The 23248-nt window shown below is 47.8% G+C and overlaps 2 protein-coding genes across 6 annotated transcripts; one reads left to right on the top strand and one right to left on the bottom strand.

The window, feature by feature from the left end:
• Positions 1 to 3891: 3891 nt before the first annotated feature.
• Positions 3892 to 13559, top strand: cdc42ep1a (CDC42 effector protein (Rho GTPase binding) 1a). 5 transcript variants are annotated; one of them, XM_040177620.2, is made up of 6 exons: positions 3892 to 4240; positions 4910 to 5051; positions 7988 to 8087; positions 10189 to 10400; positions 10545 to 11004; positions 11869 to 13559. In XM_040177620.2, the coding sequence occupies exons 4-6, from the start codon at positions 10386 to 10388 to the stop codon at positions 12582 to 12584; spliced, it is 1191 nt and encodes a 396-aa protein (XP_040033554.2). In that variant the 5' UTR covers positions 3892 to 4240; positions 4910 to 5051; positions 7988 to 8087; positions 10189 to 10385; the 3' UTR covers positions 12585 to 13559. The 5 variants fall into 5 exon arrangements, with proteins under 5 accessions (XP_040033554.2, XP_040033556.2, XP_040033558.2 ...); XM_040177622.2 differs by lacking the exon at positions 4910 to 5051 and having other exon boundaries at positions 3941 to 4240; XM_040177624.2 differs by lacking the exons at positions 3892 to 4240; positions 4910 to 5051 and adding an exon at positions 5709 to 6302.
• sh3bp1 (SH3-domain binding protein 1) lies at positions 13533 to 22823 on the bottom strand. Its single transcript, XM_040177615.2, has 18 exons — positions 22330 to 22823; positions 20532 to 20574; positions 20278 to 20382; positions 20118 to 20194; positions 19744 to 19855; positions 19369 to 19445; positions 19186 to 19273; positions 19025 to 19093; positions 18838 to 18928; positions 18625 to 18761; positions 17874 to 17985; positions 17427 to 17508; positions 17267 to 17347; positions 17006 to 17119; positions 16466 to 16563; positions 16013 to 16181; positions 15521 to 15867; positions 13533 to 14585 (listed from the first exon to the last, which is right to left on the bottom strand). Exons 1-18 carry the CDS (start codon positions 22377 to 22379, stop codon positions 14308 to 14310), a joined length of 2130 nt encoding a protein of 709 aa, XP_040033549.2. The 5' UTR covers positions 22380 to 22823; the 3' UTR covers positions 13533 to 14307.
• Positions 22824 to 23248: the final 425 nt, after the last annotated feature.

Genomic DNA, 23248 nt, shown 5'->3' with positions numbered 1-23248 from the left:
CAGTTTTGCTTTTGACAGTGATTTGCCGCCACACCTGTTGTTCATCACCTGAAAATGTCTCTGCTCAAAAAGTGAGACCTCAGTTGACAGCCGGCCCGGCAGTGAGTCACTTTGGTAATTGGTTGGATTTCTGGGGCTCGTGCTGCTGGAAACGGATTCAGCGCCTCTGGCAGCCGTTTGCACGAGTCTTTCCCCGCTGAGACGTCCACACGTTGAGAAAGGTCGGATCTTCCCTCTTCCAGACACCGGATGAGGAAACAAGCCAGAGACAAATGGATTGAAGCCAGAGAGGCTTCTTTGACACGCTTCAACACAAAGTAAATCACAGCGGGGGGGTTTAACAAGCGCGTCGGACTGACACTTGTCACCACACACCTACTCGTGAGGAGGAGGCCCGATGGGGGTCTGACTTCTTTCTCAGTTGGACACGAACATATGATTGCATTTTTCAACCATCAGAATTGCCGCTCATGGCAACAGAAAGAGTTTGAGGGCAAAAGCAGCTTGCAGGGTCCAACACCCCCCTGCCCTCCACCACCCCCCCCCCCCCCTGCCCTCCACCAACCCCCGAATTCCCCCCCCCTGCTCCGCCCGTGTCTCTGGCTCCCTGTTGGGTCCCCTCTGGTTAGATATAATTACTCCTCCATCAAGCTCCAAAAAGCAAAACAGTGATCTGTATCTCCTTATAGGAACGGTGGCCCAGTCTAAACACAGCCGCTGCATGTGTGTGTGTGTGTGTGTGTGTGTGTGTGTGTGTGTGTGTGTGTGTGTTGAAAAGAAGCAGATCTCAGTGTGTGTGACCGGCAGGTTGCACACAGAAGTGAGTCTTTGTCTGTGTGTGTTTTCATGGGAAAAAAATTGTTTCTTATTTTTGTGTCGGTACACATCATCGGCTTTCACACACTCACTGTGTGTGTGCGTGTGCGTGTGTGTGTGTGTGTGTGTGTGTGTACGTGTCCATTTTCATGTTTGGCACTGAGCATGTTGGCAAACCTGAGTGTAGTTACACCAATTTTAAATACACTTACACACACACACACACACACACACACACACACACACACACACCATTGTGAAGGAGGGAGATATTCGATGCACTTAAATCAAAAAGACAAAGAAAATATATAATCTGTGACTAATTATACTGAATCAAGTCCTTTTGCTGGCAGAGGAACGGAGGTTGCGTGGTGGAGCAGTGAGGAGAACTTAGGATGTTCTGGGCTTCCATCTCACCACAGAACAGAACATTCTGGAGAAACGTCCACCTCAGATAAGCGAACGCCAACTTTGGGATTGTTTCGCCACAGCGTCACTGAAATGTGTGTTGCACTCTCAACGGGACCCGACCCGGCCTGCTCAGAGGCATGAGAACTGCTGCCCCCCCCCCCCCCCCCCCTCTGCCCCCCCACTCCCCCACCCGTGTGGTAATCAGAGACCAGTGATGAAAGTTCCTGACAGAAAATAAATCAGCATTTGAAAAAGAATATTGTTGGAATTGGCGGTACAAAGGGTCAAACATTGAGGTGAGAGGGTGTCGAAACTCACAACTCTGGGCATCACCAAGTTTCAAATGAGAGATGCAGAAGTCGTGAGAAAGGTGCAATCAAAAAAAGAACGGCGCAGACCAGAAAAAAAAAATATATATATATATATATGAGGGGGAGATTGTAAAAAAGCACTAAATTTGAAGTCTCGCCTCCCTTCGGAGACCCAGCTTCCAAAAGCGTAAGAGCTTTTTTTGAACAAATAGCTGAAATGCCTCAGATCCGAGGTTGTTTATCTTGGGATGGAGTGAAGGGGGGAGAGGGGGGAGGAGGGGAAACGGGGCCGAGAGACGGACACGAGGATTTGAGATTGTGCAAAGGGAATCGAAGGGAGGCAGACAAGAGATGGGACGCTTGGGAAAGCGGGCCTTAAAAAAAAAGAGAAAGAAAACGATTTTTGGGAGTTCATCCAAAATAATATTTGCTTTAAAAAAAGTAAAAAAAAAAAAATCAAGACAACGGGTTCAAACTGAGATTTAATGTCATAATAAATCCGAGGGAGTGTGAAGCCAAAACATATCAAACAGCATGGTACGGACACAAACTACTCACAAGACAGCACAGGACCACGGAGCAGCCAGGGGAGGGAAGGAGGTCGGCCTCCACACCCCGACCCACGGAAACCACTTCATTCTTGCAACGTGAAAAAGGGTTTTGCTGACATTAATGCAGATAACATATCAACTGTACGATAACGGCATTCAAGAGGCACGACTATCAAAGGACGGATATCACGTAATGAAAATCCACACCATTCACTCCGCAAACACCTCCATTGCCACGGCAACCCCAACGCTCGCCAGAAGAAATGAATCCGAACGTCACATTACAAGGTTAGATTGAGTCCTTCGTTGAACCAAAGCCAGGTACAGAACGGGAGGGAAACATCGCCTTCATCTCCTGGCAACCCGCACCTCCAAATCCAAAAAGAGGAGGAAAAAAGAAAAAAAAGGTTGTAATTTTAAATTTTGTGGCTTAAAGCTTTTTGGCCACTTGGATACAAAAAAAAACATTGTCAAAGTTTCGCCTTGAGAGGTTTGTTATTTCTATTATGTGAGCAAACATATCGTACGACGACAGGTCCAGCAGACGCATTAGCATGCGATCCGACATGTGTCTCGGGCCCGCCGACTAATTTAAATCCAACACTCTCTCCGCTTTGGTCGCCACCGGCTCCCGAGGGAAGTAACAGACTCTTTACTACTTCAGAGCTCCGCGGGGTTCACCGGCTAAAGTCGTCAGGCACATTCTTTTATTTGGCTGAAAGCAGCTGGCTGCTGTTGGAAACGATGCAGGGGAGATGGGGGAGACTTTACCAGTAGATGACCTTAAAGCGCACAGCTGTCATGGCAGTGTGACGTTGATCACTACCGATGCCTCTAACACAGCGCTTAATAAATGTATCCATTGTCAACAAATGTGGATACGGCAGCTTTAAAGAACACAAATTGTACATTCTATATTCCCTCTGAAAAGAAAAAATAAGAGTTTGTCAAAATATTTTGACTTCCCTACTATTTTTATTATCCTTTGGTGAATAATCTTTACTGCTCATCTGTTATTAGAATGCAGGCATGGAATGCACACACACACACACACACACACACACACACACACACACACACACACACACACACACACACACACACACACACACACACACACACACACACACACACTTATCCTCAGATGCCCTCTGGTATCGTATGTACAGATTAGAGATGTGTATTAAACAACGTCTTTGCCTAAAGGGCATCCAGCCTAACACAACTAATCAGCTGAAGCTCTAAATGAAAATGATGATTCAATAATTACTACTGAAACATGAAGGAAAAAACAGTAGATCTTGATTTGCTTAAAACCGGTTTTCCAAACGCACGCAGGCGCCCTGGAACTGTGTCCCTTGTTTTTGTGCAATCAGTCATTATGAAAATCTTAATAACAGTGAGCAGTCCACATCATCCCCAAAACGACGTAGAAATCCAATCCTCGTGAGACATTGCGGAGGACTGAGGGAAAACCTACTGATTGAACACCATTGGATTCAAATGCTGCAAAGTGACCTGATTGGAGGGATTTCAGTACCTTAATGTTAGAGCCAATCAGGAAGAAGTATCCCGGATTCCTGCTTGAACTTCCAGAGAAATATTTTGGCGATTTATAAATATTCACACGTGAACCAATCGAGCAAAGTATTTTTTTTAAGGTGATTTAACAACAACTCAACAAGGAAGGGAGTTGCCTGCAACGGGGAACGATGGCGGCGCTCCAGCTGGTGGCTTATTGTGTTCCTTTCCGCCTCACTACGTGTGAGTGCGTGAGTGCGTGCGTGCGTGCGTGTGTGTGTGTGTGTGTGTGTGAGGAGCCATGTGGCTGCGGTGTCACGGGTGAACGTTGGCAGACTGACACCTCTGAGCTTCAATGACAGACCTGTGAGGGGCCTTCGAGGAGGACGCGAGGATGCTTCTGCTCCTGTTGATAAGACACGGCTTCCTGTTGGACGGGTCAGCGGTGGACACGTGACACGTGTACTTTAAGGGACTCGCACCGCTGACAGACGACCTCTGGGTTTCCCGTGTGGTCGCGCACAAAGCAGTTGATTTCGTTAAAGGTTAAAGCCGAGATTAAACTTTACTTTACACAAAAAGCACGGGCCTCGGGTCTGGAGAGCGCGGAAATGAATTCACCCCTCTGAGGTAAGCGCCACGGTGAGGCCTCACCTTTTTGGCTCCAATGGAATTCATGAATGAATCATGAACGGAGACTCACGAGGGAAGCAAACTGTATTCAAACAGCGGTTACTTTGCCGTTTTGACTCAATAGACTCAACTCTGGTTTCCTTTAGTTGAATCGTCGCAAACATGAGCCAAAGGACGTCATTTTCTTTGCCAGGATTTCATGGGATATCAGTTCTCAAACAGCTACACATGCAAACCAGCACCTGGATCTTAACTTTTTTTGTTACAGGTTTTAAAACACTATACATATTTGTAGAGGCCTGGTTTGGCCTCTACAGATTTGTTTAGGTTGGTTGTTTCGACAGCAAAGCTTTCAAAGCTCTAAGCGAAGGTTGGACGCGTTGAATTTAAGTTTAGCTTTAGTCGGATTTAACATGTGTGTTAGTTATTAGACATTAATGGAGGCCCCAGGGGGACCAGGAAGTGTCCACGTGTTGCAGCGCCACCTAGTTGGGCTGCAAAAAAAAAAGGCATTTTTACTTTCAGCTCCAAAACCGCGTTGACAAGCCCCGCTGTGGGGGGACATCTCATGTCCAAACGTGTGCGGTGTGGGAGTTTTCCCCGCGCGGTTCCGCGACGGTTTCATTGGTGTTGTTGACCCAAGAGCCCGCCCCCCCTTTTCCTCAGCCTCCGCGCCGCGCCGCTCAGCACAACGAGCGCACCAGCGGGACAGTCCGGCGGCTCCGCTCGGACCTCAGGAGGCTCGAACACGGTCCCGATGGAAAGATAATTAAAGTCTACTTGTTCCTCGCGTCGCAGTTTCCTCGGGGTGAGTTTATGTTTCAACTGCCCGCGTAATTACTCCACAATGTTCTAATTTAGGTATCGAGTGTTTCTGCGTTGTTTATAATATTCATTTAGATACTTTGAGTGAGTCTAAAAAATGTACTTTTATGCGTAAAACATTCATCCCAGTGTTTTTTTTATTCATTTTGATATTTGTATTGCATCCTGTTATGAATGTTGTTTTAAGAAAATAACAGAGAACAGGCTATGAATCAATCATCTGTTTAATTATTAGTGATGTTGCTTGTTTTGTATACTAAAGATATTGATTAATTAAAAGGTGCACAGGGAAAAAAAAGCCCCCTAGCTTCAGATAAGAAGATACCAAAAATAAGAATGGTAAAGCTGTTCAGACCTGCTGTTAATGGTCACACTTTAAGTTGTTCTTAGTGTTGCCCGAGTCTCTGATGTCTGACTTGAAACTCAATCCGCTCCCTTCAGGCTGTTTATATTCAGCAGCAGCGTATTCTTGGTGACGATAAACTCGGCCCCTGCTGGGATTTTTCGTGGCTCTGCCTTGTAATTGCAGCAGTTTCTCGACGCAGCCTTATCGCTTTTTCGATACATGTCGCTAAAGTGACCCGGAGGAGCTCTGCTTGGGTGGAACGTCACGGGGGAAGTTAAAGCTGGCGCCCTTATAGGTGTTTTAATGACGGAGACAAACAGGCTGGTCACTGTAGGACTCATTACAAGTTGGGGGCGGTGACCTCATGACCCCTACAACCTGCCAGCAGGCCAACTGGAACACACACACACACACACACACATTGATTAATGAGCGTGTTGACCTGCAGAAGCTAGTCAATAAACACAAACAGTGGTGATCAATAAAAAAAAGCCAGTCAGCTTCAGCGACAATAACACAAAATCCAATACGTGCGTCGATGAACTCAGTTACTGCGCCTCAACGTGCTGTGTGACTTCTCAATCTACAGCGGAGTGTGTGATTCCCCCGTTAGCCTCCCTTGGTTTCATGCTTTGATATTTTCCAAGTCGGCCTCCTGTAAGCGCTCAGCCAGCAGATGATTAACACATGCCAGTAATATGCTTCGTGCCCCCCCCCCCCCTCATATGATTCACTCTAATCACACAGTGCTTCATGGGGTAAATGAGTGCAGGCATTCCTCGGGCTTTTCCTGGCCATTCCTTTTTACCTGAGTCCAACATTCCTGTGAGGGGGGGCCTTTTGTGACCTTTGGGTGTCGTTGACGCAGCCGACCATAAAGGTGCAGAGGTGAGAACTCTGAGTCCAGCTGCTGTATTTGTTTTCACACCACGGGCTTTTTTGTTTGTTTTTTTGCCACACACAAGGATGATGTTGGGAAAACTGCTCCATCACGGTCGGCCGTGACCAAACGGTGACAATTCACTCATTTCACATGGACGGTGTGCGACGTGTTTAAATTGTCACTTCAGATACTTTAGAATATAAATGTTAGTTTAAACCAACCGGACGTTTTTGACCAAGCAAACAGGAATAGACGCTCACGTCTGGCTGCGGTCCAAAACTTGACTAAATGTGACTAAACCTTTCTGGTGCTGATTCATGTGGACGGTTACAAGGTTTCGCCAGCTGTCTGGTCTCTGAAACTATTCAACGTGAAACTTTAGCGCTTTCCAACGCTTCATGTTTAGTGATAATTGCTTGTGAAAATGGAAACGTATTAACTTGAACTCAACATGGTGTGCATGGTTCAGTTGCAGAGCACAACATATGCTGGATTTCTGCAGCCAACATCAACATGTCGGCTTCTTTCCGTCACTTGCTTGCTTTCTCGCCAAAGGGTTCTAGCTGTGTACTTCACGGTAAAAACTTCCTGTACAGACCTGTAATACCATACGAAGGAGGAGGGGGGGGTCCCATATGTGAACAGAAACAAGGGAATAAGAAAGAGTTCATGTATGAGTGCAGAAGACATATAAACTGAAAGAGAGAGGCAACAAAGGGGACAAAGGGGACAAATTGGGGCGTCCAGGTCCGGCAGATGAAGGAAGCAGGGAGCCTCGGAGAGGGTGGATATTTGTTGGAGCATGGAACTGTTTTCTTGGCTGAGGAGGGAAGTGTAGCCGTGTTTTGATTGGATTCAGGCTGAGCATGGACCCGGAAAATAGAAACGTAATTGAAAGTCAAAGAGTGAGCCCAAATATGTGGCCTTATCTTGTATGTTTGTTCACCTGGTTAGCGGGGTTAGGGAGTGAAGGACATGAGAAGAGAGGCAGAGGGAAGGGAGGGGAAAGAGCCGCCGTGAAACACAAAGTCCGTCGCGGAGAACCGTAGCAGAGTAAACACTTCTGAGTTAAAGTCATCAAAGACCGGATAAATGAGGCCGTGTGTGTGTTCCCAACAGCTGGTTGAGGACAGGACAGGAGGAGAACACAAGGAAAACAGGACGGAAGGAAAGAGAGGAACGCATTCAGAATGAGAGACAAGTGAAGGGAAGGAAGAGAAGAGACGACAAAGAAGAAATGGTAAAGAGAGAAGAAGGGAGAAGGAAAAGGGGAGAAAGAGAGAGCAGGGAAAGAGCGAGAGAGCGAGAACGACACAAACGTGGTTTCAATCTGCGCCGAGGTCGAGAAGAAGGATGTTTAATGGTCGTGATCAAGAGAGAGAACGATGCTCAACGCAGGAGTGTGTTTGTGCACACAGACACACACACACGGCTCCCATTAGACTGTGGCTACTCTGGTTTACATCCAGCAAAGCCACCTCAAGCAAATGCTTTACGTAGTGACATGGAAATATTTTATTGCGCCCTGTCTGGGACGTATGAAAGCACCCAGATCCCCTGAGCGCTGAGTCGCCCAACGAAAGCAAGAAGGACAGAACGGACCTGAAGCAACAGTTAAATAGACTGCGAGTGGTTGAATGGACTCGCTCCCCCGAAACTCACTTTGTATTTGCGTTTTATCTCTTGACAGGGGCCGGGACCAGTGGACCAGGCTACCAGCCAACCAGGGGCAAGACAGACGCCCGACTCGGCAGTAACGGGGGAGATGGAGGATTAGGAGATAATCCGGGGTACGTCCAAGTGCCTTCATTTGAAAGGTCTCCTAATCTTCTCCGATATCCTTCGCGCAGCCAGTCAGGCTGCTACTAGGATTACAGCATTAGACGTATTACCCTTTAAAGACTCAAAATTGGGTGTATTTCATGTGGCGCTTTGTACGGGGCCTGAGCGTTCTGGCCGCTACGGTTTGTGTGACTGTACCAGAGGGGCAAGTGCCAAGAAAGATCACAGAGAGGAGGGACGGAAGCAAATGCAGAGTCCAGATACGTACGAGGAGCTGGAGCAGGCGACCTCCCTCTGAGCTGCGGTCAAAGGTCTTCAACAGGATTACAGGCAAAGACAAAACACCAGAGTAATTAATGGTTTGTATTCCTGTAATACCGCCGGTTATCAATTAGAGTGAGGTTTCCCTCGTCCAACCTTGATTGACAAGACAAACTCCTTTCCTTATTGCAAAAGGAGCCGCTGTGTCTGTGACCGCCGTCGCCTGGGGAGTCGTAATCAGCGGCGGGCCCGTTGCTTCGGCGCGGTTCATGTGAGCGTGCACACGGGCCCTGTGTGCTCACGCCATCTTAGATTAAACATCACGCCTCGGTATACTGGTCCCCCGGCGTTCCCTTTGCGAGCCGTGACATGGCTCTCCGCTCGGCGCTGGTATGTGGCGCGCTTCCTCCCTCCGCGCTCCCAGATGCCCCTCTTAAAACGCCAGCCGGGGGGAAGTGGAGCGGAGGGACTGTGGTCAGGGGCAAATTAGTAGGGCTGCCTTGGACCTGACGCAATCCCCATCTCTTGAACCATAGCAGGCCATTAATGAAGCCAGACGGGGGCTGTGCGTGCGTGGGAGGCCTGCCGACATTTAGCCGCTGCAGTGGAAAGCTTTACAGAGAACCAGAGGTCCATGTCGGGCCTACTTCGTGCTATCAAAATATTTTACAATTGGATATCCATTACTCTAGCGGTAAAGAGCACATGACAAAAGGCCTTTGTTACTGACTAACGGCGGCATGGAGCTCCAAAAAAAAAAAAGGAAAAAGGAAGTAAAAGGCTGCTGCTCAAGCAAAAAAATATAGCTAAATGCATCAATTAATGATGCTATTAGTCAAATGGAAATACGAATAAAGGCTTTAACATGCGAGGAGGCTGCAAATAATGTTAATGGAAGATAATGTAGTAGAAATATGGGGTCCAACAATTCTACTTGACGTTAGCTAGTCTACCTCTAGTCTACTTAGCATTTCCTTAGCTGCTTTAGCGACTGTTACAAGTAGCTGCAGATGTATTGCTGCAGATGTTGGAGGCATGCGGCTGATTAGGCAGCCGTTCGGGTCAGCTGGGTCTCTGCCTGGTGCTCAGCGTACATTGGTTTTGGTTGAGCTGGCCGGCCCCACATTTCTCTAAGTGCTCCACTGATTATAAATGCAGAAAATGCCAAAGAACTTAATGTAAGGGAGTAGATAAATGACCAAAAATGGATTTATTTCATTAACATACATAGGCGAGGGAGGTACTAGTCCTTTTTTCCCACTCAATTTAAATTTTTGTGTAATCAATGACTAAAGTCCATTTTTGTGTCCGATAATCTTTTACTGCCTTTCAACGGTTCCGCGGCTCAATGCACTTGGAAATCTAATCGGCCGCCGTTGAGAAGCAGCAGGGAATTTGTTATCAGGATTTACTTTTATTATCTCTCCCTTTGTCGCTAAGCATATTTTGCCCGTTCGCAAACAAACCTAAGCCTGTTGAATCATGGCTGCTGTTTTTCTTTAAAAGCGTGATAAGTCTTTTCAATTAAATGTCAAATGAACTTTGTGTAACCTTCACGCCAGACGAAGCGGGAGACGATGGAATCAGGAATCCCTGAAAGTCCACCCATTTTATGGACAAGATGACTGACTGTGGTCTAAGTTTAGATGGTTCCAGACCAGCAGAACATTGGAATCCTAAAAAAAACCCGCGGACAGATGGATCTAGTTCACGCACGGCGTTGAGAATAGGAAAGCCCCGTCGTCTCTCACTGAATAATCTGCAAATGTCATCCCTCAAAAATCAAGCACATCCCTTTCTACTTCTTTAAAGATAGATGTTTTTCCCCCCTGTTTTTACTCTCGATAGATGGTTCCGTGGTGCGGCCGCAGAACCGTTTGCAGCTGAACTCAGGCCTATTTCTGAGCTGGTGTCGACGGAGCCAAAGCCCAGGGCGAGCGGGGGGAAACTAGGCCGCCTGACCGCACTCCAACGGGTTCGGCTTCTTCCAGCAACACAGCGGCGCAGTGTCCTCCTAAATCCATGGCTGTTTAAATCAGACAGATATGCCAAACAACGAGGTACAAAGAGGGCGACAGAGGCCGCGTATATGATAAGTAGAGATAATATTCCAGTGAACGGTTTGCCACCTGGAGTTGAACTTTTCAAAAGTTTTTTTTCAATAAATATTGAGACATTCACCTCTTGCGAACATGAATCTCCAGGAAAAGTTGTCCGGCCTAAAAGGACTGGTCACACACTCCCACGGCAAGCGCCGCTTCAAAGGCGACCTCACGCTGGACATGATAAGCCCGCCTCTGGGGGACTTCCGCCACACCATGCACGTGGGCCGCGGCGGCGATGTGTTCGGGGACACCTCGTTCCTCAGCAACCACGGCGGCCCCGCCAACGGGAACAACGGGGAAACGGATTCTATCTCCTCCCCGGACAACAAGATCGGGGCGTTCTTTTCCAGGACCCTCCGTCACATCAGGAGGGGCTCCGACAACCGGCCCACGGGAGGATCCAAGGATTTGTCACCGCCACCTCCCGTCGTTTCTCCCATCATCAAAAACGCCATCTCCCTCCCCAGGCTGGACGTGGATGTGCCTAATGGGAGTCCCACCGCCAAGGTCCTCTTCCCCAGTTCTCAAAGCACGCCGGAGGAGATGAAAAGCTCTTATGGTGGGTTTGGTTTAAATGTGTGTGTGTGAAAGGGATCGGTCGTGGTGACGAACCCCACTGTACGCTGCCTACTCACATGAGCAAAAACAGGAAATGAAAAAGTACCTTGTTGTTTCACAAGACGTTTCCTTTAAATGGCACAGTTGCTGGATAAAGACAAACACAAAGGCCCATTGAGTTAACCAGGGTTTACTGGGAACCAGCTGGAGAGCCACATTTACACTCATCCATCGCTTTTACCCAGTAATCTGGACAGATTTGCCCCAGATGTCTTTATGAATCACCTCGGCTCAGTCAGCAACTCCTGCACTGATCACCACTGGAGACGCAGACAGGGCCAGAAACAGGCTGAGAGGCTCAACTAAACACCACACTCATCGCTGATAGACCCCCCCTGTGTGCGTGTGTGTGTGTGTGTGTGCGTGTGTGTGGTGTTAATGTGAAGGTAAACCTTTGGGTACAGTGGCAATTTTGATCTGAAATCCTGCAGTTAAAATGAAATAACTCACGTTTGTAGTGTTCGCTTGGGATACTTCAGTCTGAATGATGCAGTACGAGAGGTGCTGTGCTTAAGTGACCTGGCAGGAATTTGGGCAGATGATTCACTGTTCACTCGGAACTACTCAGCACTTTGCTGGCTTGTCATCATTAGACAGGACGTTCTCCTCTGGCTGTACACTGCCCCCTGTTGGACCTCCATGATAAACCATGTGACTCCATACTCTAATCTAAAATATATTTAGTGTTCATCACAATACATAAACTAGATAACATTATATATATATATATATATATATATATATATATATATATATATATATATATATATATATATGTGTGTCTGTGTGTGTGTCTTCCCCTCAGGTCTGGAGTCCGGTTTCGTCACTTTGCCTCGTCTCTCCCGCTCCGAGCGTCAGCAGCCTTCCATCTCCCTCCCCACCTCCTGCTCCCCGAACATCCACCGCGGCTCTCTGACCGACCCTACCGACGCCATCTTATCTACCTGCCCTACAACCGTAATGCCCTTTGACCCCAAACTCACCTCCACGGCCTACTCTGACTCCCTTCCCTCCCTCATGTCCCTGGACACCTTCACCTTTGACCTCGGCCCCTCCCTCATGAGCGAGGTGTTCGGCCTGATCGACGGCCACCCGGAGGAGAGCGGCCACGCCTGGGAGGGAGAGGAGGCGGGGTCGGCGTTCGGGTTGACCACCGAGGGGTCGGAGATGGACTCGGCCACCATCTCGTACGTGGATTCCCTGCAGAGGGAGGACTGCGGAGGCAGGAAGAGCCCTCACGGGCCCGAATGGGAGGAAGAGGAGGTGAACGGTGTCGGGCTTTCTGATAAAGTGCCGGAGGTGGCCTCCTTGGGGTCTCCTGATAGAGGGAGGTTGGGGTTAGGGATGGAGAGCGAGCGATTTCAGAGTGCTGCAGATGTGCTCGCGCGCCACTATGGCGTCGGCCACTCAAAGGGACGGAGCAGGATGGAGGTCACAGATTCGGATGCGATGACCATCAGCGAGCCCAGGAACAAAATACCCTACAGTTACATGGACGACGAGGATGAAATCAAAGTCTGAGTGGAGATATTTTTATACTACAAAACATCTCTTGACGTGTGTAGTATTTTCTCTGCAAATCCAATCAAGTCAATCAAGTAAGATCTCACTGTGGTCAACAAGGCTGGCTCTTTTGACAGGACGACCATGAAAACTACCATCCGGTGTGATTTGGATTGGATTGTTTAATTAATACAATCACGCTTCGAGGAGATGCAGTTTGGACGCAGGGAATGAAAGACTCAATGTTTCCCACTTCCCAGCCCTGCACAGACCGGGAGAATGCTTTTGAAAAGGTCCAAACTTAAAAAGGACTGAAACAAACGAGGAGGCACGGAAAGTGAGGATGTGCCAGAGAACGTAGATGTACAGAATGTCACAAAGGGACAAGGGACACAATGTGGAAGTTACAAAGCCTGTCACTCAATTTATACTTATTCTTGCTTCCTCACTTAGGAGGGGAAAAGATTGTCAGCTACCAATGAGGAAGGAAGTGAGGAGCAGTAACATAGATGAAATCCTGTTATAACATTTAGGCCTCCTTACATACTCCTGTTAACTCCTTTCACTCAGGAATACACTACAAGGAAACAAAAAGGGAAGGGAAACCAAAGATACGGAATCTCAGGCCGCATTACCACCAAACATCTCCGTTAATAAACTACATATGACAAGTAATATTGGTATTGGCACAGTAGCAACCAAAGCTTAACCCTTTAATTGTTGATTGTATCCCGCAGACCTTCTATTTAGAGACTCCGTGCACCTTTTATGATTAAGAAGTCTGAATCCTGTATTTTGTTTTTGCAAAATTGTCATTTATATGTTCTTTTATACATCTGTAGCTAAAGATATTTACTGACCTCCTATAAATATGTACTTACAATATGAGCACATGCAGTACGTAGTGCAATTCACATCCATCCATGCGCCGCAGTCAGTACCAAATATATGTTATGATGACATGAATTGACAATAAAGATCTTTTTAATTAGGTTGAAGATGCATTTATGTACAGAGATTGTCCAGCTTTAAGATTCTTAGTCAGTTTAAAATGTATGTTTCATCCCACACCCCCCATGTAGTCCTGAAAGCTGGCTGTTAAACAGATGTTATTTACATTAAATCAATGACATTGTTATTGCATACTTCTGGAAAATTCTACCCTAAAAACAGCAATTGGAAGGCGGTTTTGGACGGCTGGATTAATTTACGTACGAAAGCGTACTTGCTTTCCGAAAATGCCTCAGCACTAAAAGGACGTACCTGAAGAATAAACAAATGAAGCTAGTTATAGAAACATTGATAGTCCAAGCAATGCCGAAGCGTAAAACTGACCCTCAGGGCCGCGAGGGGGGAAACACCGTTAGCTCGGTGAGCACTTTCGCCAGTGTTTGCATTGTTAGCGCTGTTAGCGCCCTTAGCTATGAGCAGCAGGCTCAGCTGTCGCCATGTTGAGAGGCACCTGCATCCCTCTCAATCCCGTATGAAGTATCTATAAGCAGAAATACGTAATAATATATTTAACAACACAGACTGACAATGTAGAAAAACTAACATGTTTAAATAATAACTTAATAGCGGGACTGAGAAGCAGTGTTTTGCTGCCCTCTGTGGTGTTGAAACGAGATCTCGAGAAAAACGAGATGAAAAAGAGGAACCACGGGCGGTCTGCAAAGACAAGACTTTCAGATACGTTAAGTTGCTCTTTAAAGAAAGTAGAAAATCCACATCGTCATATTTCTCACTGTGCTAAAGAAGGAGAAGCGGTCACTTGTGACGGCGGCGGAAGTGGTGGAGGGCATTTAGGGGGTCTGACGCCGGGCCTCTTGGGAGCCGGGGGCTTTTTAATGCTGGCCGAGTGAGCTCGGGGTGCGGGTGTCGGCTGGGTCGGCGGGTCCGTCGCGGCCGCGGGGACGGGCGGAGGGCTCTGCAGCTTTGGAAGCACCGGGGGTTTAGAGAACTGAACTGTCAACTGCTCGTGCGCTTGGTTCGCTTTGGTCAGCGTGAAGGTTCTTCTAGCTGCCGGGTGAGAAGAAGAAAAAAGACAATGAGATTCATTCTTTGTGAAATACTATTCCATTATGTTATTGAGAAAATGAAAGCTTCATGATTCAGCACATTTAACTCACCTCAAAAGCAAATAATAATGTCAATCTCTTGGAATGCTAATTTTGGATTTTTAGTTTTAGTGCTGATGAAGGCTGTTAAAACATTTGTCTGACTCGCTGCTGCTTAAAACTAATCTTCAGAGAAAAAAAAAAGACGCTTGTCAGGATGCAAATACTCAAAGTAGAAGGGAAAGTATTTCTTCCTCTATCTTGAGAGTGAAGCGGTTACAACAATGTGAGAGATGACGCATTTCCCTGTAGGTTTTCTGTTTTGGTCAGTGGTAGGAGACTTCCTGCTTCCTGTGTACTTCCTGGTTGTTACAACAAGACCAGTAGATTTATTTTCTGTCTGTCAGTTCGACGAGACGCCACTTGACATTGAAAGAGCGGAAACGGGGCAGAGGTGGAAAATCTGCCTCGGACATTACTCAAGAGAAATCACAGATAAAGTATGCAATGTGCTGATGCCCTGTAGCCCTAAACACAAAGGTGAATGAAGAAGGTTGTTTCTGTGATAAAATGTGTTTTATGCCACTTAGAGGAGGAGCAGCATTGAGCCTGTGAACCTGCGTGGTGAACTAGATAGGCATGAAACACATGGGCATTTACCGGGCAACAAAGGACACAATTCCAATTGCACTAAGGAAGTGAACAACCTGGCGTTTCTCTTAACTTGGCCGGCAATAGCAACCAGTCGTGATATGTCAGCTTCTGCCAGTCCTTTACCAACGTGTCTCTTGTAAGACCCCCAACGGAACAAAAGCGCCACGCTAAAATCCAAGAGTGCCAAGCTCCCGTCTGGGAGCATCTGGGGTTCGGACAGCCATCAGACACACATGAACTCACGCTTAAATGGGGAGGTGGCCGTCACGAAAGCTTTTGGGGAGTCCGGCGGAGCCTCCAAAATCGGCTTGAGTTGGCATTGATCCGAGCTCTGCTTCAGGGAGGGAATCCTGATTGGACTCGGGTTCGGCGCCGATCCCGTCGCCTTGGGGAGCGCCGGCGGGCCGCAGGCGGCTGGAGTGGCGGAGGCCACAGTGGGGCCGGGATTGAGCGATGGTGCGCTGCTGGACGTTGAGCACGGATGCGCCTGCGGCGCTGAGTCAGCAACAGGGTGGGCCCATGTTGAGGTACCGCGAATCCCAGAGCCAGACCTCCCCAGGAGGGAGCCAACGCTGTCCTGAGAGGCTGTGCTGATGGAAGGAAATAGACAAAGATACTGGGACGAGCTGCAACTATCAGACAATAATCGTGACAAAGTGCAATTTGTCGTCACCGCGATGACGTGACGACGCACAGCGGATGCATTTTGTGATCTCTGTCTTCACAGAGCTGTACCTGTTTGTCTTTGAGAGAAGGGTGTGAATGGAGGAGCCGGAGGAGGCCGTGGAGGAGGAAGAGGACATTCGCCTCAATTTATCCTTTTCTGAGATCTGGGACTGAGCGCAGGGGGGCGGCACGGACGCGTCCGGGACATCGGGAGGTTCTGGGATCTCAAAGGATACAGCTAACCGAAACAAGGATAAGTCACATGTATGAGTGATTTATTAAAACGACTGCATTTCTTTTAACGGTTAGGTTATCACTTGCAATCTTTCACATTGGTAACAACGTTGTTGTACTTTATTGCTGAGATCTGACCTCACCAGCAAAAGGACCACGTGGGCAGGAGACCGGTTTTAAACAAACCCCAAATGTCAGCAAAAAGTATCATAGCAATTAAACAGACTGGCTCCCCGGTTTAACTTTGACTGAACGTCTTTGCAGTAGTGGTGTAATGTTGAAGCGTACCTTCGGGGAAGAGGCTGGAGCTGTGCTGAATGAGAGGCTCGATGACCGTCACCACTTGGACTGAGGAAGCTGACGCCATGTCAAACAGGGCAGCTTCCCTGCAAAGACAATGACAAAGCACGTGTGGGACAGGCGAGGGCTGCGACAGCAGGAAATGGTGACTTGAACGTTGCTTCATGGTTAGATAAAGACACCGCATTCGTCACACTACCTTTTTCGCCAACACCTTTGACCCGAGCGACCCAATGAGGCAAACACTCTGCCAATTTAGATTTAACCGCTGAGAGCATTTCGTCAACCAAACGTGTACTTCCTACAATTTGTGCACAAAAAAAAAGAAACTTCCCTATACATTAAGAGTCCCTCAACCATCGCTCACGTTTCTACTAACAGGATGCTGCGGTTCAGTTCCACCAATGCTCATCGCTCCAAAATATTAAGACACAAATGTGACGAAAGAGGAAGAGTGGACGTGGCGGGGGGGATTAAGAGTATATGTAATACTACGTGTTGGGTAAAGACAGAGGGGGCGGTACGCACCCTTCAGCTCGTGGCCAGAGCAGGTTGGGTCCCAGGACGATGGCAATGTTGCTGGGTGTCATTCTGTTGACAGCCTGCTGCTCAGACAGCAGAGACAAGAACTGGACCAGATACCTTACAGGGAGGAAGAGGAAACGATCACCAGACCGAGGTAATCATGCAGGAGTATCACGCCCGTAAGTAGAAGGGAACCATAGTTCAGGACACCTGATGACATTTGATGAAGCGATTCTGGGTGAAAGGAAACGTCGGCCAACACACCTGAGGTTGTTGTAGTTTTCTGGCGGCAGCTTCTTCAGCAGTACTCTGAACTGCTCCAGCTTCTCCGTCGGGTCTTTCTCCCTGCGCAGAAAGACACCTCAACAAAAATGCCTTTAGAGTGGGGAAACATAGAGACGAATGACGTAGCTGTTATACACACCCCGCGGCTTTAAACCAGTCCTCGTAGAGTTCAAAGGTCATCAGCGGTTCAGGAAGTTCTCGCAGGTAACACTTCAAAGCTCCTGTCACAACACAATCAGGAACCCATTTGGGTGGTGTTAGATGTAATATATATATGCATTGTATGTATATACTGTACATGTATGTATATAGTTCCATGAATAGGAAAATATATCTTTGACATTTACTGTTTTCCCTCAGCATCCAGCTCTTCTGAACATACATACAATTGCTCTAAAGATTCTCTAGCACACAGGAAATGGGGCACTAAAGTTTACTGGAAGCTGCACGCAGCCGCTCTTGGATTGGTCCAAAACACAGAAGAGGAAGTGGGCGGTTGGGTGGGTTCAAAGACGAGGAAGAGCGCCAACAACAGAAACTCCACTGAGAGGAAATCTAGACAAAGACAAAGCGGACACATCGCCACCTGCAACAGCGTGGGGGTCCATGCTGAACTCGCTGTAGTCGACCACGTCGTGATCCAAGCAGTTCTTCAGCCTCTTCACCACTGAGGCGGCCGCCGCCATACGGAAAAGACCCTGAACGACGAGGAGAAAGAGCAACGAAGGATGGGGAAAAAGAATGGGATCAGCAGGGGACTTGCTGCATGAAAAACGTACACATATTAATTAGCATGAGCCTCTGCACATCCTGGGTATTAGATTTGTGTGTCGATGAATGATTAACTATTATAACAACTGTTTGTGTGTGCGTGTGTGTGTGTGTGTGTGTGTGTGTGTGTGTGTGTGTGTGTGCATACATGCTGCACAAAATAACTGATGCAATACCCTCTTCTTCTTCTTTTTTCTGTATTTTTAAAGTACCACAAAGATGACTTCCGTCAACTGACTGAAATGTCTATGGATCTGATAGCCATGACATTTTGCACAGACATTTCCGGCGTCCATTTGAAATGTGTGCAATATTTAAGTATGTCACTAAATCCCTGCAAGGCCAGTGTGACTTGAATCAGCCTCAGCTGTATCTGCAGTGCTAATTATCTCATGAAGAACATGTTACACCCTGAACTGAGATGCTGATCCTGTTCCTGTGTACGTACATATAAAAAGGTTAAGAACCATAAACTTGCTGGTTTCCGCTGCCAGTTACCCAACGTGCACGGGCTCTCATCTTTGTGAGGAGTGAAAGTAAAAAGCTAAAGTTATCGTCAGTCCCACCTCCTCGATCATGCCCGTCGTCAGCAGCATGTAAACACACTCCTGGATGGGTGCAGCAATTTCTCTGTTGCTTCGAGTCAGATGCGAGAGCAGCGGCTCCCCGTAGACCTTCTGACCAGAGAGGCTTGGCGGTGGGCCTGCGGGTTAAATACGCGCAGGGAATCAGAACGGAGACGCCCCAGTGAAGCCGACAGGTGCAGAGAGACTCCTCACCGCTGTGACGGTTGTTCTCTTTGAGCTCGCTGATGTTTTTGTTCAGGAACTCGTGCGAACGTTTGTGATATTCTTCTTGCAGCTCGAGAAGCTGCGGATGGAGAGACGAGAGCGGTTCGTGCTGTGTGTGCGCATTTGGTTTGATTGCTTTCTTTTAGAAGAAAAAGAGAAAAAGAACAAGGCTCACGCGGATGAAGTAGTTAGCGTAGTCGTCTTCTTTAGTTGCAAAGTGATACAGATCTGCAGAGTACTGGTCCTGCGGAGGCATAGAGGTCAGAGGTCAGGGCTACCTTACCGGGGGATACAGTTTGCTGCAGGCCGGCTGGTTGTAAGAGAAAACATTGGTACCTTGATGCTCTCCAACCTTCTCCGGGCTTCCTCCACCTCCTCCTTGAGGCCGTCCTGCTTTGCCTGGGGACCAGTGCTAGCTTCACTCCTGACCACACACACACACACACACACACACACGAGTATGATGGTTTAGCTACGTTGTTGATGGATGAACTGTGTCCCGCTGACTGTTTAACTAACCTGCTTCTTGCAGTGTTCCAATCCGTAGTGAGCTTTGTGAACTGCTTCTTGTTCCTGAGGATACCTGGTAAATCCTCCTACAATGAAACACCAAGTCAATGGGGGGAAAAACTCAATTTGAATTAGTCCAATATTTTGAAAAACTATACTTTGCCATTTCATTTCCATTCAGCTACAGCTAGTTTCCCATGCAGCTCTTCAGGACCAGAGATGACCAATAACACATGGACTCAGGTGGCATCTAGATGAACCCACACTGAGGAGGATCAAATCCTCCCTGCGTGTACGTTCTGATACAGATGTGGTGCAGCTCTCGTTACACCTGCATCTACACACAGGCCTGTTTGCGTGAGGTTTCCCGTCGGCCATTCTCACCTCGCTGAGCTTGTTGAGTGGCTCCAGAACTTCCTTCTCCACCTTCATCTCAAAGTCCGCCAGCATGCTGGCCAGCATCTTCTCCATGAAACAGCACATCTCCAACACCCTCCTGCCACACACACACACACACACACACACACACACACACACACACACACACACACAAAGCTCAACTGCTGTCTCATCATTTAGATGTCTTTTTACAAATCACATTACATTAGGATCAATAGCCACTGGTTGAAATAAAAAAAAGTCCCAAGCGGTCGGCATTGTGTGAGATCCTCTTTCTTCACCCAGAAGTGAAAACTAAAGTCCTGTGGGTTTCACGTGACAGTGGTTGAGGTTCTCCGCAGGAAGGGGATCGCAGTCACCTGATTGACGACTGTGCGTCAAAGTCTTTGAGGCTCTCCGCCATGCTGATGGACAGAAGCATCAGAGGCAGCTTTTTCTGTGGAGACACGAGCAGACGAGACGCCGCTCAGTGACCAGGCAGAGGGGCTGTTGTCTTGTGAACGCGAGGGTTTGCGGTACCATTCGTTTCTCGGCGTCCAGGCCCGCATGACTGTGCATGCAGCCCTGCAGCTTCTTGTGAAGGACCTGAGCCGCCTTCTTGGCCGGTTCCACCCGTTGCTCCACCTTAAGTAAGAGACACACACACGCACACGCAGGATGAGCGGTTAACCTGCGCGTTCAATGGGATGTTTTTGTGCGGTGATGTGGTGCTTAGCGGCAGTTATCGCAAATCTGATTTCCTATAACAAATCTAGAATTGTTTTTTTTCTCACCACAACAAGGTCCTCGTGTAGAAGTTCAGTGGCATCTTGTGACCTGCAGAAGTACACGTTGACTTGGTTTGCAAACATATAATACACAATAACAATATCCTTTTTATCGCCGAAAAAAACCTGCATCTCCTGTGATGTTGAACATTTGTTCACGTTCCGTCAGAACAGTTCATTCAGAATACTAACCCTAACCGCCTCAAAAAATCCAACATGGCGGAGAGACGTTCACTCAAGAATCCGACATGGTCCGCCATGTTGTTCACTCGAGGGGCGTGGTTAACCACCGCCAGTTCCTACGTGTTGTTACGAATTTGTATGTTCAAGATTTTTGTATATATTTCTACGAACAGGTTTTGGAGATCACGCTGGTCAGAGATACACCGGACTCAACCTGGCAGTTTGCATTTCAAGTACTTTGCTCCGAGCTCGCAATGCACTTTGGACGTGTTTAGGCCTCGGCGACGAGGCAACGCGGGTCCAGCATCCTGCACCCTGGAGCGCGAGGGAAGCCGCTGCGACACACGGGGGGGTTCGGGACACGAACAGAGAGCCCTGAGCCAAAGTCCTCTGCAGTCCCTGAGAACATTGAGCTCGGGTCGCAAAGAGGTCAAGATGAGAGGAGCACCTCCACGGCGCCGTGCGCCTACTTCCGCCAGTCAGCACCCGGGCGTTTCAAAAAGGCAAGACCGGAGAATTCCCCACGGTGTTTGAGCAGCGCGGCAGTTCCTTTTTTTTCCATCATTTTGTTTTTTCTTTAGAATGAATCGAACATTTGAGTGGACATGTTGCTTTAAAAGAATTTAAAAGCGTGTGGAGGCCAAATGACATGTAATGTAATGTAGTGAGGCATGCGTGTGCTGATCAGTAATTACTCCCTGACCGCGCCAATGCATCAGAATAAACTCAAAGCTCTTCTTTAAACTTAGATATGGACGTGCAATATAAATATACTATGAGTGGGTGCACATCGTGTAAACATGTCAGGCGGGCTCCTGTGGTGAGTGAAGCCACGCTGCACTGCTGCAGATGCACGCTATGTCGGTTTATTAATAAGTGCGTCAGAGGCAGCAAGAAAGAAACACACACACACACACACACACACACACACACACACACACACACACACACACACACACACACACACACACACATATAAACACAAGCTCTCAGAACAATCAGAATAAATCAGAATAATGAAACACCGTGTGATCACACAAGAAAAACCTGTTGATAAAATTTCCATTAAAAATGTTTGTTGTATTTCAGTTTCTTGTTCCTCATTCAGAGACGTCTCGCAAACGGCTGCTTGTTATCGCGGCTGAGGTCTCCCCTCAAGCGGCCTGCTTCGCTCACATTGCTCTCAACTTTTCACTCTCTGTTCGGCTGCAAAAACGAATTCAACGCTTCCTCAAAGACGAACGCGGAGCTCCGCCGCGGGCGTACGGCAGCCGGCGACGCACAGCAGCTCCGTCAGGCTTTGTGAAAGACCACAAAGGGAAATAAGCACGGCCTTTCAAAGTGGTTGTTTTTCAACTGCTATGACCATCATCGCTGGATGAACACCCGTAACCGGAGATCGTGGAAATGATAATGAAACTATAACTAACAGTTAATCAGGAAACAAAGCGTAACCCTCGAGAACGTTCTGATTCTTTGTTATTTTTTAATGTAAAACCTTGGGTGTGATGACATCAGTCACCATGAACTACCAGTGTTGCTCACTGACTGAAGTATTGCATTCGTAAAAAGATGCACTTGCTTCTTCTTTTAATAGTCAGTCGCTATTTGTGGGACTTACTTTGTCGCAGAGCTGAACTGCTTCAGGATGCTCAGGGACTGTCGCAGCATCCTGCCTGTGGAGTCCGACCCGCTTCCTCGGGGGCCCCCAGATGAGATTCCTCTGCTAGCCGAAGACGCGCGGCCCCCGTTACTTCATGCGAGGCGGGGAGACGGGACGCGCCGCTTGTCTCTGTGCTGCTGCAGTGAGTTTCCCTCTCTAGTCACAGGAGGAGGAAGTTGCACAGATGAGGTGTGATCTGCGTGGGGGTTTGACTGCCACAGTACGGATTAAGGGCTGACTGATATAGACCCGCCACTGCCTCGTGCTCACAGCGGGTGTGTGGCTTCATGGCCGTGTAGTTTCACAGGAGAGAAAATACTCTGTCGGAGCCGCACACGTTATATGTTACATTTCTGGATTTGAATGAGATTTGTCCGGCAGCAGACGGCGGTCAGTGCATACTTCTGTAAATGAGAGTGCTAAAGAATTAAAAAAGGATGTGGAAAGAGGAAACTGTCAAGGCCGCTCTGAGCAATTTCTCTTTTTTTCAGCAAGCATAGAAAATATTTGTATGTAAATGGGCCTCAAACGGAGATTTCTATTTGAACTAAGGCATTTTTCTGTGGTTTCACTCTTATTACTGCGCAGTAGGCTTTCATTCCATCACTACATTTCCCTGTACATATTACATGTACGAGTAGGGGACTAACCATCAATAAACAGCATTTATATACAATATACACCTCCTTGTTAGTAACAGATCCAGGGTGTGAGTGGAGGAGCTTACCTGAACACCAGAATCACGGCTCCACCGGTGTGCGTGAGGGGAAATCATCAAGGATGCGTCATCTGCGCTTTATAGTAAGAAGGCATCAGAATGGTCTCGCCTCTTTACAGGTGGGCAGATGGCCCAGAGGTGCACAGACAGATGTTCAGG

Source organism: Gasterosteus aculeatus, chromosome 5 (genome assembly GCF_964276395.1).
Source record: "Gasterosteus aculeatus chromosome 5, fGasAcu3.hap1.1, whole genome shotgun sequence".
NCBI lineage: Eukaryota > Metazoa > Chordata > Actinopteri > Perciformes > Gasterosteidae > Gasterosteus > Gasterosteus aculeatus.
Note: the sequence above shows the minus strand (reverse complement) of the source record. Positions and strands in the feature narration are given on the sequence as shown.

What these genes read in the sequence shown, in the direction of transcription:
- cdc42ep1a (XM_040177620.2), top strand. An exon ending in GGAGATGAAAAGCTCTTATG is followed by an intron (nt 11,005 to 11,868) that starts GTGGGTTTGGTT and finishes TCTTCCCCTCAG; the next exon opens with GTCTGGAGTCCGGTTTCGTC.
- sh3bp1 (XM_040177615.2), bottom strand. Translation starts at nt 22,379, where the DNA reads ATGCTGCGACAGTCCCTGAGCATCCTGAAGCAGTTCAGCTCTGCGACA. An exon ending in GACGCACAGTCGTCAATCAG is followed by an intron (nt 19,856 to 20,117) that starts GTGACTGCGATC and finishes TGTGTGTGGCAG; the next exon opens with GAGGGTGTTGGAGATGTGCT. An exon ending in CTCTGGCCACGAGCTGAAGG is followed by an intron (nt 16,564 to 17,005) that starts GTGCGTACCGCC and finishes TTGTCTTTGCAG; the next exon opens with GGAAGCTGCCCTGTTTGACA.